The 18,510-nt window shown below is 54.2% G+C and overlaps 2 protein-coding genes across 3 annotated transcripts in view; one reads left to right on the top strand and one right to left on the bottom strand.

The window, feature by feature from the left end:
- Nucleotides 1-77: 77 nt before the first annotated feature.
- On the top strand, nt 78-15,023 carry MAP4K1 (mitogen-activated protein kinase kinase kinase kinase 1; the record flags this gene model as incomplete). Its single annotated transcript, XM_079907769.1, has 31 exons — nt 78-176; nt 346-403; nt 516-606; nt 1,336-1,400; nt 2,890-2,945; nt 3,036-3,083; nt 3,239-3,281; nt 3,371-3,443; nt 3,899-4,030; nt 4,461-4,523; nt 4,626-4,707; nt 5,329-5,445; nt 5,664-5,742; nt 6,217-6,275; nt 6,355-6,398; nt 6,476-6,520; nt 7,251-7,293; nt 7,731-7,893; nt 7,986-8,068; nt 8,461-8,545; nt 9,574-9,650; nt 9,741-9,801; nt 10,576-10,684; nt 10,771-10,829; nt 10,968-11,071; nt 11,600-11,774; nt 12,059-12,121; nt 12,323-12,412; nt 12,497-12,567; nt 13,160-13,215; nt 14,882-15,023. 31 exons carry the CDS (start codon nt 78-80, stop codon nt 14,949-14,951), a joined length of 2,463 nt encoding a protein of 820 aa, XP_079763895.1. The 3' UTR covers nt 14,952-15,023.
- A 141-nt stretch (nt 15,024-15,164) lies between these two features.
- The window catches only part of RYR1 (ryanodine receptor 1), a gene marked incomplete at its 5' end in the record, with an annotated part of 118,295 nt that continues 114,949 nt past the window's right edge, over nt 15,165-18,510 (bottom strand). For both annotated transcript variants that reach the window (XM_079907734.1, XM_079907735.1), the window contains 5 exons: nt 15,165-15,395; nt 15,544-15,595; nt 15,773-15,873; nt 15,965-16,029; nt 16,447-16,603. In XM_079907734.1, coding sequence (XP_079763860.1) covers nt 15,300-15,395; nt 15,544-15,595; nt 15,773-15,873; nt 15,965-16,029; nt 16,447-16,603 — 471 coding nt within the window. In that variant the 3' untranslated portion in view covers nt 15,165-15,299. The remainder of the gene's footprint in view (nt 15,396-15,543; nt 15,596-15,772; nt 15,874-15,964; nt 16,030-16,446; nt 16,604-18,510) is intronic.

Here is an 18,510-nt window from a genome sequence, read left to right as displayed (position 1 = left end):
AGGGAGGGAGGTGACAGCACTCCGAGCCCTGAGGCCCTGCTGGCCACTGGGCGCAGGCCCAGCTCCGGGCCCCAGGAATGGACCTCGTGGACCCTGACATCTTTAATAGGGATCCCCGGGACCACTATGACCTGCTACAGCGGCTGGGTGGTGGCACCTATGGGGAAGTCTTCAAGGTGAGGAACCCCCTCATTCTCCATCACCCTCAAACCGGTGACCTTTGGGGTGAGGCCCAAGAAGGGAAGGGGATGTGAGAGGGTCCCAGTCCTTGGCTTTGGTTCAGGGTTGCTGAGGAGGAGCTCAGGCGAATGGAGCCCGCCTGACTGCCAACTTCCCCTTTACAAGGCTCGAGACAAGGTGACGGGGGACCTGGTGGCGTTGAAGATGGTGAAGATGGAGCCTGGTGAGGAGAGGACCTCAGGAGCTTCTTCCCCACACGCCCACCTCCTGGGACACTGGGATCTCCCCCATACTCCCTCCCTGTAGCAGCCTTTTCTCTCTGTCCCTCCTTGCAGACGATGATGTTTCCACACTTCAGAAGGAAATCCTCATCTTGAAAACTTGTCGGCACGCCAACATCGTTGCCTACCATGGGAGTTATCTCTGGTGATGAGCCTCAGACCTGCCCTGACACCCAGCCCAGCCCCTACACGCGAGCTCCCATTCCTGACCAGGGTACCCCCTAACCTGACCTCAAATCCTGGACCCCCATTTTTAACTGGGGCACTCCTAACTTGATCCCCAGCCCAAAGTCCCACTTTTTTGACCAGAGCACCCCCAAATCTAATCTCCAATAGATAACTCCCATTTCTGACTAGGGGTCCACCAAACTGACCCCTTCAGAGTAACCAAACCTGAAACCAAGTCCCCTAAAACTAATCTTTCATCATTTTGCCCTTCGGGTCCCCTAGTTTCACTTTCATTTCCTTTAATACGAACCCCTAAATTCCCTGACCCCCAAATTAAGATCCCAGATGCCCCAATAAAGTCCTCTGTCCCCCAGACCTGGTATCCTAGCTCCTCTGTCCCCTCCAAACTTCCACAACCTGTGAGGTCTCTACCCTGTCTCCTAGGTTAGCATGGGACGACAGAGGATGCCACGGGTCAGGAGCCCAAAGAGCTGGGTTCCACTCCAGTTGATCCTAAACATATATTTCCTCTCTGAGCCTCAACTTCCCCATCTATAAAATGGGATGCTCTCACTGTAGTGGGCAATAGAGAGATGACAGCTCTTACATTAAAGTTCTTGTTGAACTAGAATAAGATGGACAGTGAGCCAGGAGGTATCCTATAATCATTACTGCTGTTATTAGTATTGCTTTTGAACTGTTACAGGCTGCAGAAGCTCTGGATCTGCATGGAATTCTGTGGGGCTGGTTCTCTCCAGGACATCTACCAAGGTGAGAGGAAGGGCACGGGGATCCAGGTAGCCCCATTCCCCCCAATTCGCCTGTCCTGTCTCTCTGCCTTTGTGTCTCCTGGGACTGTCTTTACGGTCCATATTTCACACAGTAAGCTGGCCCCTCCTCTGGGCCTGGCCTGGCCTGTATGATGCTGGGGATACTGTGGTGACCGAGCGGGCACTGACCCCTGTCCTCCAGGACCTGAGAGTCCAGCCCCAGTCTTTCTGCATGCAATGATCCCCTCTACTTCCCCTGCCCCATCTTCCCCGTGTCTGCATTTTCTCACCAAGGTGTATTCATGCGTTTGAGTATTTCTGCATTTCTGGCTCATCCTCAGTGCCCACATGTTCGTTTAATAGTGACTGTATTTCTGATTCTCTTAGCCTGCTTTTCACTCTCTCGGAGCATTGGAGGGTGTGGGTGGGGTGGGCCTCTGATCACTTCGAGTTTTCTCTTGCGCACCTCTATCTTCGACCATCTCCCGGTCTCCCTCTGGCCTCAGACCTCAAATGCCAGGAAGGAAGGACTTCATTAAGAAGTCCTCAGAGGGGGAAACTGAGGCCCACAGAGAGGAAGTGACTCACCCTGCCAGCCCGTCAGACCTGGTCTCTAACCCCTCTGCCTACTGTCTCTCTCTAGTGTATCCTCTTCACCCCTTTGTGTCTCTCTTTCTCACCATGTCTGTTTTCCCACTTTTTGTTCTCCGACCATGTCTTTCTTTCTCTGCCTCAATTTGGGTCTGTTCCTGATTCTCTTTCTCTCTCTGTCCCTCTCCCTGTCTCTCTCTGCCTTTCCTCATTTTACAAAGTGACATCACCCCCTGCTCAGAGCCCTTCCATACCTTCCAGTTCCCTCCAAAGCCAAGCCCAAATTTCTCATCACAGCCGGCAAGTCTGACCCCCACTGGCACACCCCAAGCAGACACACCTCATCTCCGCTCCATCCACTTTACTGCTTTCCAGACCCACCAGGCACTCTCCTGCCTCTGGGCCTTTGCACTTGCTGCTCCCATCTTCACCCCCATCACCTTCTCAGGGTTGATCACCCTGTGTAAAATGTCATACCCCTTCCCACACATATTTCCTGTTGTCTTTTCTTGCTTTATTTTTCTTCTATTTATTAGCATCTCACGTACTGTATATCTTACCTGTTTATCTTGTCTACTGTCCATCTCCCCCACCGGAATGTTCTGTCCATGAGGGCAGGGATCTCTGCCTCTTTTGTCCACAGCTGTATCCCCGGTGCCTGCCACGGTGGCTGGCACACAGTAGGCACGCGGTAAATATCTGTTGAACGAATCCCTCTCCCTCCGGCCTCTGGTTCCCTGCATCGCTGCCCCTCTCTCTGTTGCTGACCACCCCTTTGCCTCCTCCCCCTACTTGTCCCATCCTGTTTCCCCCTCTCTATGTGGCACCCTCTCAGCTGGTGTGGGAGGCGGCCAGGGGCCTGGCCCGCACCCAACACCGCACCGGGGTGACCTTTGCAGTGACAGGCCCCCTGTCAGAGCTCCAGATCAGCTATGTCTGCCGGGAAGTGCTCCAGGTGAGGAGATGCTCTGTGGGCTTGGGTAGGGGCAGGGCCCTGCTCCAGCCCCCGGACACTTACAGCCCCCGTGTCCACCCTCCTCCCCAGGGACTGGCCTATCTCCACTCACAGAAGAAGATACACCGGGACATCAAGGTGGTCTAGGGGCAGAAAGGTGGCCTTGGTGGGTGGGGAGCCCAGGATATGGGAGTGGTGCTTGGAGGGCTCGGGGCGGTGTGGGACAGGGAGTGGCGGCAGCATTGGACTTGGGGGTTATCTCTGAGAGCCTCTAATCGCCCCCTCTTCCCCAGGGAGCCAACATCCTCATCAATGATGCTGGGGAGGTCAGACTGGGTGAGTGTGGCTGGTGGGGCTCTGGAGGGGGACTGGCTGGGGGCCCAAGGGGACAGGAGAGGTCACTATATCTCTCCCTCTGCCTCTAGCTGACTTTGGTATCTCGGCCCAGATCGGGGCAACGCTGGCTCGACGCCTCTCTTTCATTGGGACACCCTACTGGTGAGGGGTGCCTGGCTGGCAGCTGGGGGTGGTACAGGGGGCAGCAGCTTTTCCCAGCCTGGATCTCTGGGAATCTCCATCCTGGCTTTTTGCCCTGCCTCTACCTTGTTCTGTTGAATGTTCTGTCTTCTCTTGGGCTCCCTTTTGAGTTTTCCATTTACCTAGGGCTCTCTGTGCCCCCTCCACCTGTTCCTCCCAGTGTTTGTGTTGATTTTTATCCTGATCTCTCTGTCTTTCCATATCTGTCCACGTGTGCCTCCCTCCCTCTCTCTCTGTCTCTGTCTCTCTGCCTTTACCTCGCTCCGTCTTTATGTCTGTCTCTCTCCATCTTTATGTTTCTCTCTGCATCTATCTCTCTGTATGCCCCGTTCTCCTTGTCTCTCTCCTACCCCCCACAAAAGTCTCCCCTCGTCCTCCTGTGTCAGCCCTGGCTCTCTGAGGGTCTCTGCCCCCAGGATGGCTCCGGAAGTGGCGGCCGTGGCCCTGAAGGGGGGATACAATGAGCTGTGTGACATCTGGTCCCTGGGCGTCACAGCCATCGAATTAGCCGAGCTACAACCACCGCTCTTTGACGTGCACCCTCTCAGGTAGGCAGATGTGGGCATGTCCCCCTAGTCCCAGTTACCCCACTCAACTCTGACCCTGGACACCAGCCCCCAACCTGCTTCCCCACCATGAGACCCCCTACAGGAGACACCCCCTTGCTCTGAGCTCCATCCGAGACCCTCAGGCTCCCCTGAGCCCAGAAAGCCTTTTCTCCAGCCCTCCACACCAGGAGCCCCCAACACGGGGAGCGCCATCTTGAGGCTCCCTGCGAGACTGCAGGAGCTCTGTAATGCGATTAGCAGTATCCCCTAGAAGTGGCATCCCATGCCTTGTAAATCCTAACCCTCGTTCTCATTCTGTCCCCCACTTGGCTCTCTGCTGATCTTAGTGCTATCGGGGTTCCCTTGAGCCATGAGGTCTGACCTCCGCTGGAAAGTCTGATCCCCATATTCTGTCCTACTCTGTTTACAGAGTTCTCTTCCTCATGACCAAGAGTGGCTACCAGCCCCCAAGGCTAAAGGAAAAAGGCAAATGGTAGGAGAGGTTGATGGGAAGGAGGGAGAGGGGCCAGGGGCGATGGTCTGATGGGAGGGTCTCTGGTGCCCTCACCGCAGAACTTGCCTTCTTCCTCCCAAGGTCGGCTGCCTTCCACAACTTTGTCAAAGTCACCCTCACTAAGAGCCCCAAGAAACGACCCAGCGCCACCAAGATGCTCACTGTAAACCTCCCATCCCAGAGAAGCCTTCCCAGACTCACCCCCGGAATCCCCCAGGGCCTCCCACAGCTCCCTAGAACGTTGATAATTTCATCCCACAGAACCCCCATGGCCCTTTCAAAGTCCCTAGTCCCTCCGAATTCCCCAGGGATCCCCAAGACTCTGCAAATTGTATCCCAGACCTTTTTCCAAGATACGCTGAGTTCTTAAAACTCACAAATTCCCAGGGGCTTCAGGACCCATTCCTGGCTGTGCTTTGGAATTCCAGGGGAACTCCAGTCCCCTCTAAGACACCTTTGGAATTCTCCAACTACCCTATTTTTTCTTTTTTGGCCGCGATGCGCGCACGTGGGATCTTATTTCCTTGAGTAGCGATGGAGCCCGTGCCCCCTGTAGTGGAAGCGGGGACTCTTAACCACTGGACCGCCAGGGAAGTGCCCTACCCTAAGTTTATCTAATCCCGTCAGACTCCTCAGAATCCCCCAGGTCCCCAGAATTCCCTGCGTCTTCCTCTGTTGGCAACTTCCCCACTAGATTCCCTTAGATGGGTTCTCCAGCCCCTCGTCCCAGCCCTCTCTCTCCAGCCCAGCCCTCTGTCTGCTGACACCCTCCTCCCCTCCCCAGCATCAACTGGTGTCCCAGCCTGGGCTAAACAGAGGCCTGATCGTAGATCTTCTTGACAAACTGAGGAACCCAGGGAAGGGGGCCCCTGTTGGCGAGATTGAAGATGAGGAGCCTGAGGTGAGGGACCCGCCCCCCCACTTCGCTCACGCTGTTCCCCTGCCTGGAGCACCCCCTTGCTGCCTGTCTTAGAAGGAAAAAAGCCAGTGAGGATGGGGAGCTTGGCGCAGGGCTGGAGGCACAGAGGTTATGGGAGGACCAAGGGCTCCAAGCTGGGCCCACAGGGTGGTGAGGGCTGCTAGAGGGCATGGTCCTGATGCAGTCGCTGCTCTGCCCAGCTCCCCCCCGCCATCCCTCGGCGGATCAGATCCACCCATCGCTCCAGCTCTCTGGGGATCCCAGACGCGGATTGCTGTCGTGAGTAGAGAACCCCTACGTCCGGGGACACCTGATCCTATAAGCCAAGAGATGCCCCCTCATCAGACGGCCAGAGGCCCCAGAGAACCCCATCACCATCTGACCCCACAGGAGACCCCAGAGAAAACCTCATCACCACCTGATCTACAAAGTGCCTCTAGAGACCCCTACCTCTCTGTCCTGCAGACAGACCCCCTGAGACTTCCCACAACCACCAGGACTCCCAGAGACCTCAGAAATCTTTGTCTGATCCTTGGTACCCAGCTGGAACCTCAAAACAAACACTCTGTAACCATTCTGAGCCCCCAGCTCCCTGATCTCAAACCCTGACCCCCAAATGAGACCCCTGTAAACCAAGATCCCTCCCCTGGAGCGACAGCTCCAGTCCTAAGACCCTGATCCCAGACCCCACCCCCAATTCTACTCTTTTTGTTCCCAAATCCACGTCCCCAGCTCACTGTGTGTTACCCCCAGGGCGGCACATGGAGTTCAGGAAGCTCAGAGGCATGGAGTCCAGACCCACAGCCGACACGGTGAGATGCCTCCCCTGCCGCCCAGCCGCCCTCCCCTCCCCTCCCACTGGGCCACTGCTGACCCTTTACTATCCCGCAGGCTCGCTTACAGCCCCCTGGAGACTTCAAGAGCAGCAGTCCTAGGTCAGGGACCCTCAGGGTGGGAGGCAGGCTGGGCTACATGCGGGGACCACACGAGGCTTATACCTGTCCCTCCTCAGGAGGCACCTGTCGGAGTCTGACGATGACTACGACGACGTGGACATGTAAGACAGCTCCACAGGCCCCCACCCAGCCCCCACCTTCCTACGACCCCGCCTTCCTTCCACCCTGACCCCAGCCTCAGCCCCTGCTTTCCTTCTACCACTCAGTGCTGACCCCTGACCCCTGACTGGACCCTCAATGCCCCCACCTTCCTTCACGCCGGACCCCTGACCCTCAACCCCACCCCAACGCAACCCTGGGCCCCCTGCTACATCTCAGTCCCCGGCTCCGGCCAGAGGTTGCTCCCATCCCCAGATCTCAACGGCAGTCCTAACCCTCAACCCCCAGCCCTCATCTTTCTTCATCTCACCCAGCCTCAGGCTGAACCTTTCCCCCATGTCAGGCCCTCAGCCCCAGCAGTCGGCCCAGGCCCCCATCTCCCCCAGCCCCAGGCCTGTGTCAGCCTCAGGGCCCACCCATCCATCCCACACGTCTCGTCTGTCATGGGCTCACGGGCAGCGCGCCTGGCACCAAGTGAGAACCTGACCCCAGGAGCTCATAGGATCTGTGTTCCAAGGCGGGCGTGAAGGTGCAGAGACTTGCTGCACTGTCAGCACTCGATATCCAGGAGTTGCTGTTACCGTTAACATCATGGTTATCAGTCCTTTAGCCCCCGGCCCCAGCCCAGACCGCGTTGCCCTCTGAGCCTCCTGAGCTCAGACCTCTGGCCCCAACCCTCCCCAGTGCTTGTTCCCCACACCCGCACCTGCTTACCCCATCATTGTGTTCCAGCCCCACCCCTGCAGAAGACACACCTCCTCCGCTGCCCCCCAAGGTAAGGCCCTGGGTCAGAGCTGGGGGCCACGGGGCCAGGAGGCCAGAGTCCATAGATGCTGGGATACTGAGCCCTCTAGGGCTGGAGTCTGGGATGCCGGGTCCTTTGAATTCTGGGAAGACTGGGACGATAAGCACATTGGGATCTGGAAGTGGTAACCCCGACCCTAGGGGTGGGACTCAGAATATTTAGCCCGATGGACACTGGTCAGTAGCTGGTCCTTGGAAACGCCTGCTGCACCCAGCACTCGCCCTTTAGTTGCTGGCATGTGTCGATGTTGGGCGTGGGTTAGAGGGGAAGGCTGGAGTGGTGGTCGGACATCGTGGGGAGGGTCAGAGCCATGACCTACTGTCAGTGCTGGTGGAGGCAGATTGAAGGGCGCCCTCTCTCTCAGATCATCTAATGTATTCCCCCACCGTCCTTCTCTCTCTCCAAAGCCCAAGTTCCGTTCTCCATCGGACGAGGGTCCTGGGGAAACTGGGGATGAGGGACAGCTGAGCCCGGGGGTGCTGGTCCGATGTGCCAGTGGGCCTCCTCCACGCACCCCACATCTTGGGCCTCCCCCAGTCACGCGAAGCCCCCACCTAACTGCCCACTCAGGTGACAGGGCAGGCTGGGGTGGGAGGTGGGCAGAGGTGGGGTGTGGCAGGGTTAGGGGGGTTTGGGGGCTGATTTTCCCCACCCCATCTCAGAACCCTCACTCTGGAACCCAGCCCCCTGGGAGCCTGACCAGCCCCCACTGTTGCCCCCCAAGAAGGAAAAGATGAAGAGAAAGGTGAGGCCAGCCGTGCTGAGGACTCACACCTCTGGATGGGGCTGGGGATGCATGGTGGGAGTGGGGGGCTTGGGCTGGGAAGACTAATAATATAACAGGTGACATACGTTGAGCAGTTCCTCTGTGCCAGACACTGATCTCGTGTCTTTACAAGGTGTATACCTTCACAGAAAGAGGTAGATGTCGTAGAGATAGGTGTTATCCCCCATTTCAAACTGGGGAAACTGAGGCACAGAGCGGTTAAGTAGCTTTCCAAGGTATAAACCTTTGAGGAAGCAGAGGCAGGATTTGAACCTTGGCACTCTTGCTTCCAAATCTTAACCACCACGCCTTCCTGTCCCCTCCTCCCTTTTGCTGGATCTGCTGTTGCCCCGCCCCCATGGCCCACCCAGGGATGTGCCCTTCTTGTAAAGTTATTCAATGGCTGCCCCCTCCGGATCCACAGCACGGCAGCCTGGACGCACCCCTCCACCAAGGGTGAGCATTCAGGAGGGTCATGGAGAATGTGGTGGGGACGGGGAGGGCCCTTAATGGAAGGCACAAAGGCAGGGACAGGGGAGGGGAGGGAGTGGCAGAGCTGAGGCAGGGGCACAGCCAGGAGTTACAGGTGGAGTTGAGGGATCAAAGATGGGTAGAGCGAAGATGGGTTTGAGAGTGAAGACTAGGAAAATTAGGGTTTGGAGGCCGGGAGTGTCAGATATGGGACTTCCCCGGGGGTCCAGTGGTTAAGACTCCGCGCTTCCACCGCAGGGGGCAGGGGTTCGATCCCTGGTCGGGGGAACTAAGGTCCCACATGCTGTGCAGTGTGGCCAAAATAAAAAATAAATAAATTTTTAAAAAGGAGTGTCAGATACAGCAGAAAGGTCAGAGTTTGGGGTACAAGATCCAGGACAGTTGGACCCCATTAACCTCGGTTGTAGGTTAATGGTAGAGAGACTGGGATCAGGATTTGGGGGCCAGGAGTTTTGGGGATTAGAATGTAGCAGAAGGGGAGAGAGTTTGGGGATCAAAGATGTGGAGACAAGGTCAGTGAGGGATAAATGTTAAGGAAACAGTATTAGAGTTTTCGGGGTCACACTGGACAGAAAAAGCCACATGGAGGGCTGTCTGAATTTGAGGATCAGTGTTGAGATAGGATTAGCATTCAGGGACCAGAACTGGGGAGAAAGAGGGAAAGAATTTAGAGGGCTATTCGGGGAGTCACATCTAATGTTGGGGGCAGAATTGAGGGGACAGAGGGTCAGGATTTGCGAGTCAGGGATGGAAGAACCACCAGAACCAGTGGTGGTCAGAGGCTGGTGAGAGTGAGATCAGCTCAGGGGAACTGGTCAGGGTTTGAGTTCAGATTTGGGGAAACAGAGGCCGGAAGTGTCAGTTTGGAGGGAGAGCAGAGAATTGAGGGTCAGGGCTGGCAAACAGAGTACCAGTGTTTGGGGCCATAGGGGGGTCTGGGAAGTCCCCCACTATGAGGCAGGTCCCAGCATCCTCATGTCTGTGCTCCCCAGACCAGCACCTGCTTCTGGGGGCCGAGGAAGGCATTTTCATCCTGAACCGAAATGATCAGGAGGCCACACTGGAGATGGTGAGGGGCAGCACCTAGGATGGGCCAAGGGTGGGGGCTGGAGTTGGGGTTGCTGGGGTCTTACAGGGACCATCTCCCCTTCCTCTACAGCTTTTTTCTAGCCGGACTACCTGGGTGTACTCTATCAACAATGTCCTCATGTCTCTCTCAGGTCTGGTTATGGCTGGGTGGGAGGGTGGGGAGTCAGAACTTAAGGAGTCAAGGGGTTGGGAGATAGCTGGGCATGGCTGAAAAAAAAAAATTAGGCTCCCCCTTCACAGAGCCTACAGTTCAAATTCCAGCCACTTTTCCACTGTGGGACTTGGGGCAAGAGACTTCTCCCTGAGCCTCAGTTTCCCCATCTGTAAAATGGGGCTCACAGTAGTGCCCACCTCTCAAGTCAGTTTTGAGGTAATTTCCACAAGAAGTCAGTCTTTACATTTCTTTGATGTTCAGGTGACAGTTAGTACTTGTTCCATGCTTTACTAAAATAGAGCGAGCAAGTGGTAGATTAAAATTATGTGTCATTGTTTTATAAACACTTTGTGTAAAAGAATTTCTAATTTATGAGGAGACCCCAAGGCAAAAGTTTGTGATGACAGACTTTTGCAGAATTTGTAGATATGTTTTTTCTTACATTTTGTAATGTGTGTAACTTCATCTGACTGGTTAAGTGTCCATCATTTGTCATGTGGCTACAAGCACCATGAGGGTAGGGAACGTAATTATTTTACTCACCATTAATGGTTCACCAGAGCCAAGCACAGTGCCTGGCCTACAGTGGGCATTTAAAATATGTTGCGTGAAAAATGAGTAAATAAAGGTGCTTGAGACTTGAGGGCTAGGGCATTTTAAAGGGATGGGGCCAAGTGACGGGATAGGGAAAAGGTGGGAGTGTGCAGTGTCCTATAACTGCCTGCTTCCCCTACATACACACACACTGCAGGAAAGACCCCCCACCTGTATTCTCATAGCATCTTGGGCCTACTGGAACGGAAAGAGGCCAGAACAGGAAGCCCCATCGCTCACATTAGCCCCCACCGGCTACTGGCAAGGTACCAGCCCGCAGTGGCACCTCTGACCCCTCTAATGCCTCATTTCTGCCGTCCCTCCCCCCATTCACGCCTCCCTTCTTCTGCAGGAAGAACATGGTCTCCACTAAGATCCAGGACACCAAAGGCTGCCGGGCGTGCTGTGTGGGTGAGAGAAAACCCCATGGGTGTGCAGAGAGGGGGCGGGACCAGGGGCGGGACTTGGACTCCCTCTCGACCGGAGAGGATTGCAGAGTTAAGGCAGGGTGAACAGAGCCCGGGGAAAGATGTATCCTTACCTCCACAGCAGAGGGCGCGAGCTCCGGGGGCCCGTTCCTGTGTGGGGCATTGGAGACATCCGTGGTCCTGCTTCAGTGGTACCAGCCCATGAACAAGTTCCTGCTGGTCCGGGTAGGGAGCCTGCAGACGCTGGGGACTTTGTCAGATTGGGTGGCCAGGGTGATCCACTCTACGCTTCTGTTGAGAGCTCCACGAATCCGGCCTTCCACCCGAGGCCCCGCCCCAATCTCCCCAAGGCCCCGCCCACCTGGAGGCTCCTCACTGATCTTTCAGCTCCGCTCCTCACCCCTGGCCTAATTATTCTTCAGGCCCTATGCCCCTCCCCCCACCTCTAAGGAGACCCCATTCAGGTTCTTTGAGTCTCTAAGGAGACTTTGCTGCCTTTGGGGCCACAGCCCCCGGGGGCCCTGCCTCTCTGTCGCCAAGGCGGCACGCCCCCAAACGGAAGCCGCGCCCACTCTGAGGGCACATCCGTCAGTTTCTAAGCCCTCTGAGGCCTCACCCCCTGAAGTTTCTTGGCAAGGGAATACTTAGGAAATACTTCGGAAGCCCCACGCCCACTGTCCTCCAAGACCCCGCCCCCGCTCAGGCCCCGCCCCAAGCCTTCTCTGAGCCCGCCCCTCCCTGCGCGTTCCGCAGCAGGTGCTGTTCCCGCTACCTACGCCTCTGCCGGTGTTTGCACTGCTGACCGGGCCAGGCTCCGAGTTGCCCGCCGTGTGCATCGGCGTGAGCCCCGGGCGGCCTGCGAAGTCGGTGCTCTTCCACACCGTGCGCTTCGGCGCGCTCTCCTGCTGGCTGGGCGAGATGAGCACAGGTGCAGGCTCTGGGAGGGGTGGGGCTTATCAGTTTGGGAGGGTTGGGTCTGGGTGGCTGGGCGGTGCTTAGCCTGAGGCGTAATTGAGAAAGGGGTTAAAACGAGAGGGGACGGGAGAACATTGGGTATATATAATTGGTGAGATTGATGATAGGAGACTGGGGAACCCTATGATGGGCGAGGTTTAGCCCTTTTGCTTGGGAATGGACAGGGTGCCTAGCCCGCTTGCTTGGGAAAGGCGGAGTGAGGTGGAATTGGTCCTTGAACCCCCGCCTCTCAAGCAGAGCACAAGGGACCAGTACAGGTGACTCAGGTCGAGGAAGACAAGGTGATGGTGTTGATGGACGGTAAGAACCTTCCTCCCTCCCTTTCCCCCACTATTCCTAGATCTCCGAACCCCAGAACCTGTACCTCTCTCAGAAACGCTGAGCCCCTCCAGTCCTTGTCCATCCTGCTTTGCTTCTCACGCTGAATTTATTGTCTGGTCCCTCCATAACCTCCTAAGTCCCGCTTACTGTTCTTAAAGACCCCGCTCTACCTCCTTCTAGGGTCTCTGAAGCTGGTGACCCCAGAGGGGGCCCCAGTCAGGGGGCTTCGAACTCCAGAGATCCCCATGACTGAAGCAGTGGAGGCCGTGGGTATGTGCCGGGATGATAGGGTCCGGGGTCCAGGTTGGAGGCTTAAGGGAAAGTCAAGGGTAACAGGCACTGCTTTCCTCCCAGCTATGGTCGGGGGTCGGCTCCAGGCCTTCTGGAAGCATGGAGTGCAGGTGTGGGCTCTAGGCTCGGACCAGGTAAGCTCCTCCGTCCCAGCCCCCGCGACCCAGCCCCTCCCATGTCAGTCATCTCATTCATCAGATGGAATGGGAGAACTGAGTCAGGGTGTGAAGTCCTGGAGGAGAAGCTTTCTCTAGGCTCAGTTCAGACGGGTCCCCTTCTCTACCCCAGTGTCGCTTAGGTCCAGACCTCATCCAGGGTCACTGTAGAGATATGTGGGTTAAGAGCATGGCCCAGACTGCCTGGGTTGGAATCCAGCTGAATGACCTTAGGCAAATGACTTAATCTTCCTGTGCCTCACTTTTCTCATCCGGAAAATGGAGTGGAAAATGGAGTGAAAAATGGTGCTTACCTCACAGAACACCATGTGTCAGGCTCTGCCCTTACAGTTTTGTATTTTACTTAATCTTCGTGATTGCCTATCAGGTAGGTACTATGATTTCAAAGGTTAGTAATCTGAGGTGCAGAGAGGTTAAGTAACTCGCCTGACGTCACACAGCTGATGAGCGGTGTTAGCAAGAATGCTTATTTCTGGACCTGAGGAGTTCAGAGACCTTGTCCCCTGCTCTCTTTAAAGGAGAGACACTGACACAGCACCTTTTCCCCCAGCTGCTGCAGGAGCTGAGAGACCCCACCCTCACCTTCCGTCTGCTTGGCTCCCCCAGGTATGAACTCGGGAAGGGGGGGCTTCTGATGTGGAGAGGGCATCTGGAGGTATCCCCAGCCACCTGTATCTGTGGCCTGGACATCCTCTCACCTGGTCTCCCTGCTTCCATCTCTGCCCCCTATAGTCCATTCCCCACACAGCAGCCAAGGTGGAATTTTCATTTTTTAATTTTTATCCTAACTTTTTATTTTGACATAATTTTAGACTCTCAGAGAAGTTGCAAAAATAAATTTAAAAATTGTGTATCCCCTTCACCCAGATTCCCCATATATTATGTTTTAGCCACATTTGCTTTATTCTTCCCTTTCATATATGTATAATTTTTTTCTATTTGCATGTGAATTGCAGACGTGATGCCAATTTACCCCTAAATACTTCAGTGTATGTTTCCTAAATGAAGGCCAGGACATACTCTTACAAACCACAATACAGCTGTCAAAATCAAGAAAATAACAGTGAAATATCACTACCTTCTAATTCCCACGCTCGTTCAAGTCTCACCAGTTGTTCCAATGATGCTCTTGCTCTTTATAACCAAAAAATAATACGTTTTTTCTCGTCCAGGATATAATCCAGGATGATGGGCTGCATTTTGGAGTAATGTTTCTTTAGTCTTGAGCCTAGGACAATTCTTCAGACTTTCCTGGCTTTTCATAACCTTGACACTTTTGAAGAGTACAGGAAACTTGTTTTACAGAATGTCCCTCAACTGGGTTTGAGGTTTCCAGGTTAAGCGTTTGGGGCAGGAATACCACAGAAATGATGGTGTGTCCTTTCACTGCATCAGATCAGGAAGCACATGTTTTGTCCCATTCCTGGTGATGTTATCTTTTTTTTCTTTCTTTATTTTTGGCTGTGTTGGGTCTTCGTTGCTGCGCGTGGGCTTTCTCTAGTTGCGGCGAGCGGGGGCTACTCTTGGTTGCAGTGCGTGGGCTTCTCATTGCGGTGGCTTCTCTTGTTGCGGAGCACGGGCTCTAGGCGCGCAGGCTTCAGTAGTTGTGGTGCGTGGGCTCAGTAGTGGGGCTCACGGCCTCTAGAGCGCAGGCTCAGTAGTTGTGGCGCACGGGCTTAGTTGCTCCATGGCATGTGGGATCTTCCCGGACCAGGGCTCGAACCTGTGTCCTCTGCATTGGCAGGAGGATTCTTAACCACTGCGCCACCAAGGAAGCCCAGAGGGGTCTTTTAAAATCCAGATCTGATTGTGTCACTCTCCACCTGCTTAAATCCTTCCCGTGACCTCAGGATAAATACCCAATCCTGGTCATAGCTCACAAACCATGACTTCTGCAGTCAAACCCCAGGCTCTCTCCCACCTCAAGGCCTTTGCACAGGCTGTTCTCCCTGCCCGGAACACTCTTCCCTGCCTTTTCACCAAGTTCCCTCCTGAGCCTCTTTCAGGCTCCACCATCCTTCCTTTGGGGGCACCTTGGCTGACCCCTTGGGCTAGGTTTCCCTGTTATGTGCCTCACGCTTCTCTGCATTCATCGGATTCACTGATTCATGTTGGTCTCCTGCTCTAGACTGAGCTCCCCGAGGGCAGGGGCCATGTGTGCTCATTCACTGCTATAGCCCAGCATTGTGCTGGCGAAGACTCCGTAAACTCCTCTGCAGATGAAGGAATGAACAAATGCATGAATGAACTGACTTCTCTCTTCCTTCCCCAGGCCTGTGGTGGTGGAGACACGCCCAGCAGATGACCCTACTGCCCCCAGCAACCTCTACATCCAGGAATGAGTCCCTGACGGGGTGTTAGGAACCAGTCCCCACACCTCCCTCCCCAGCGGACACACATTAGTGATCACGACGTGCCCCTGTCTCTGAATAAACATGACTTCAGTCTCTGCTGCCGTCTTGGTTTTCTTGGGTTGGCGGGGGAGAGGAGGGCAGAATTCCTGTATGCCCACCTACCCCCCAATGTCAGCAATCCAGCACAATGATGTCAGGGGTGTAGCACAGAATTTATTTTGCCAGTACATGGTCACCCTCCCCCAGCCGCCTTGCGGGGAGGGATTTGGGGGCTAAGGGGCTTGCTGTGAGAATAAGGACCTTCGAGGTGGGGGTGAAGGGCCAGCTGGGGGTGTCTCAGCTAAGCTGGTCCTCATACTGCTTGCGGAAACAATCGCCAGCCGGGAAGAAATCCCAACATCTCTCTTGGTACATCTTCCAGACGTAAGACTCCTAGGGGGTGGGGGATGGGGAAGGGTTGGTTGGTCACATCTTCAAATGCTTCATATTGATATGAGCTTTTTACTGTCACCTGCTGATTGACCTTATATTAAAATTCACCATGTCTCTGCCCATTGTCGTCCCATTAACACACCCTTACCTGACCCGTGTGTTCGGTCTCGTCCTTGTTTATCAGATACATCAGGAAAAACCTGGGGATGGGAGGCAGCGGTAGACAGGTCGCAATCACCCTTACTTGCTCCTGATTGGCTGGCTGGGAATCCACCCACATGGACACCATCCCCCCTCCCCTAACTGGCCAGTATCTCGGCCTGGCTGGCGGCAGCCACGCCCCCACCCTCCTGATTGGCCAGTGGGCCCACACTCACATGTAATTGGCCAGGTTGTGCTCCTCTAGTGTGTGAGTCTCGAACCCATGCGGTGTTGAATCAAAGTAATCGCTGCCGATACCACAGATGAAGCACTTGGTCTGTGCATGGCAGGAGACATCAGAGTCAAGGCCCATTCAACCCCCCAGGGTCCCATGATCCCTCTGGGTCGCCCCCCCAGATATGACCTACCTCCATATCTTCCTTCACTTGCTCTTGCTGGTCTCGGAGCTCACCAAAAGCGTCAATGATCAGACCTGGGGTGGCAGGGCGCAAGTCAGTGCCCAACCTCTGACCCAGTTCAGATTCCCTCCTCTTCTGGCTACCTACCTCTGAGTCCTGCCTCCCACCCTCATCCCCCTAATCACACCCTGCTTCCTAAAAATAATAATACCTAGCATTTATTGAGCACTTATCATGAGCCAGACATTTACCACCTATGAATTGATTGAATTCTCACAACAACCCGATGAGGCTAGTACAATTAAAACCCCCCATTTTACAGATGGAGAAACTGAGGCTCAGAGTGGTGACTTGCCCAAAGTCTCACAGTAGGGAGAGGCAGAGCCAGGATATGAATCCAGGCTGATGTGATCCTGGGACTGCACTCTTAAATGAGCTAGTCTGCCTCTGGGCACAGAGCCCCCACTCCCACACCCCCGACAAGCACTGACCCTGGATGATGGCCAACAGGATGACGATGACAAAGAAGAAGAAGGTGATGTCGAAGACCACCCGGTACAGCTCGTATTCATCGCCTGCTGGGTCCTCAATCTCGTCCCCAATGCCCCCACCAGCTCGGACACCCACATACATGTGAAACAGGTAACACTGCGGGGGCAGGGTGAGAAGCACATTAGTCATGCACTCAATCATTCGACATTCACCCACTACCTACAGGGCCCTGGGCTAGTTGCAGCAGGGCACACATGGCAATGACTGAGACAGCCCTGAACCTTCCTCTCACAGGGCTCACAAACTTGGCATCAGACAGTGACAGCCCAGAAATGATCAGGGTTGTGATAGGGAGGGCTCAGGGCCAGGACAGTGAAAGCACAGTGTAATCAGGGGTGAGATTGGGGAAGCACAGGAAGCGTTGAAGCTTTGAAAGCCTGACCCAGCCTGCGGTGATGGGGCAAGGCTTCCTAGAAGAGGGGACATGTGTGAGCTGGAACGTGAAGAAAATGTTAGGTGGGAGAGAGAGTTCCAGGCAGAGAAAACCACATGTGCTTCATCACCATTTGGGGAGGAAAGAATGCATCTTGCTCTTGTGAGGAACTGAAAGAGGTTTAGTGAAGCTGGAAAATAGAGTTCCTGTGGGCAAGAGCAGGGAGATAAATGAGGTCCAGCCAATGGTCATGGAGGGCTTCCTGTAGGAGGCAGCATTTAAGTTGAAGGTGAAGCATCAAGTGAAGGGGTGTGTGTACATAGGGCCGGGCAAGGGAGGAAGAGAGAATGTCAGATGCAAAGGGCTTGGGTTGGGAGGAAACACATGATCTTAGGTGAACTGAAGAAGGACCAGGCAGCCAGAGAGCAAAAAGCAAGAAGGACTCTGGTTAGACTCAGGCCAGGCTGGTTTTTCCCTGGCTTTGTAAGCCATGGTGAAGGCATCGGGAAACCACAAGAAGGTTCTGAGCAGAGGGAGGGACGTGGTCTGCCTGGCTGCCTTGGGAAAGACTTTACACTGTTCTTTCTGTGTCCCTGGGAAGTGAGAGAACCCAGTTCTCTTGGGTAAGAGCTAAGACCAGTGACTGATGGGAACAAGGCTGAGTGGCAAGACCAGGTCTGGTGGGGCCTCAAATGTCAGGCTGAGTGGATCCTGCGAGCACAGTGCCAGATTACAGGCCATCTCTGAGATAAAGCCCTGGGATGATTCTTTCCACTGTGGCCCATGCCTATAGTAGGTTAAACTTAATTTGGGGGGAATTCCCTAGCGGTCCAGTGGTTAGGACTCTGCGGTTTCACTGCTGAGGGTCTAGGTTCGATCCCTGGTCGAAGAACTAAGATCTCACAAGCCGCACAGTGCAGCCAAACAAATTTTTTTAACTAAATAAATAAAAAGTTTAAAAAATTCACAAGTGGAGGAAATGCTAAGGTGCAGTTGGGGTATAGTAAAAATAAAGATGGAGTCTAGTGGAATTCCCTGGTGGTCCAGTGGTTAGGACTCTGCACTCTCACTGTCAAGGGCCCAGGTTCAATCCCTGGTCAGGGAACTAAGATCCTACAAGCCGTGCGGTAAGGCAAAAAAAAAAAAAAAAAAAAAAAAAAGATGGAGTTTAGAAAAAAAACAACAACTCAGTTTGGGTTATGACCACCACTCCTAGAATAGAAGAGAAAATAAAAACACGGATAGCATGCTTTGGGTGACACTCTTCGTTATAATGATGATAGTAGCTCACATCTGTGGAATCCTTAATACCTGCCAGGCACTATTCTAAGACTTTTAAATCTTAGATGATCAGGGAGCATCACTGAGTCCTAAAAGCAACCCGAAGATGTAGGCACTGTTATTATACACCCATTTCACAGGTGAGGACACCAGAGGATGGAGAGGTTGAGCAGCCAACTCACATGGCTTGTAAGTCAGGCACCATGCCTGAGCACCCTTCCAATAAGGATAGCTTGAAAAACTCAAATACTATTACAACAGTGGCTACCATTTATTGAGCATTGTTCTAAGTACCTCACAAGTGTCAGCTCACTGAACCCTCACAATAAGTCTACAGGTAGTTTCTATT

This window comes from Stenella coeruleoalba (assembly GCF_951394435.1).
Source record: "Stenella coeruleoalba genome assembly, chromosome: 20".
NCBI classification, from domain to species: Eukaryota; Metazoa; Chordata; class Mammalia; order Artiodactyla; family Delphinidae; genus Stenella; species Stenella coeruleoalba.
This window is presented reverse-complemented; position numbering and strand designations above follow the sequence as displayed.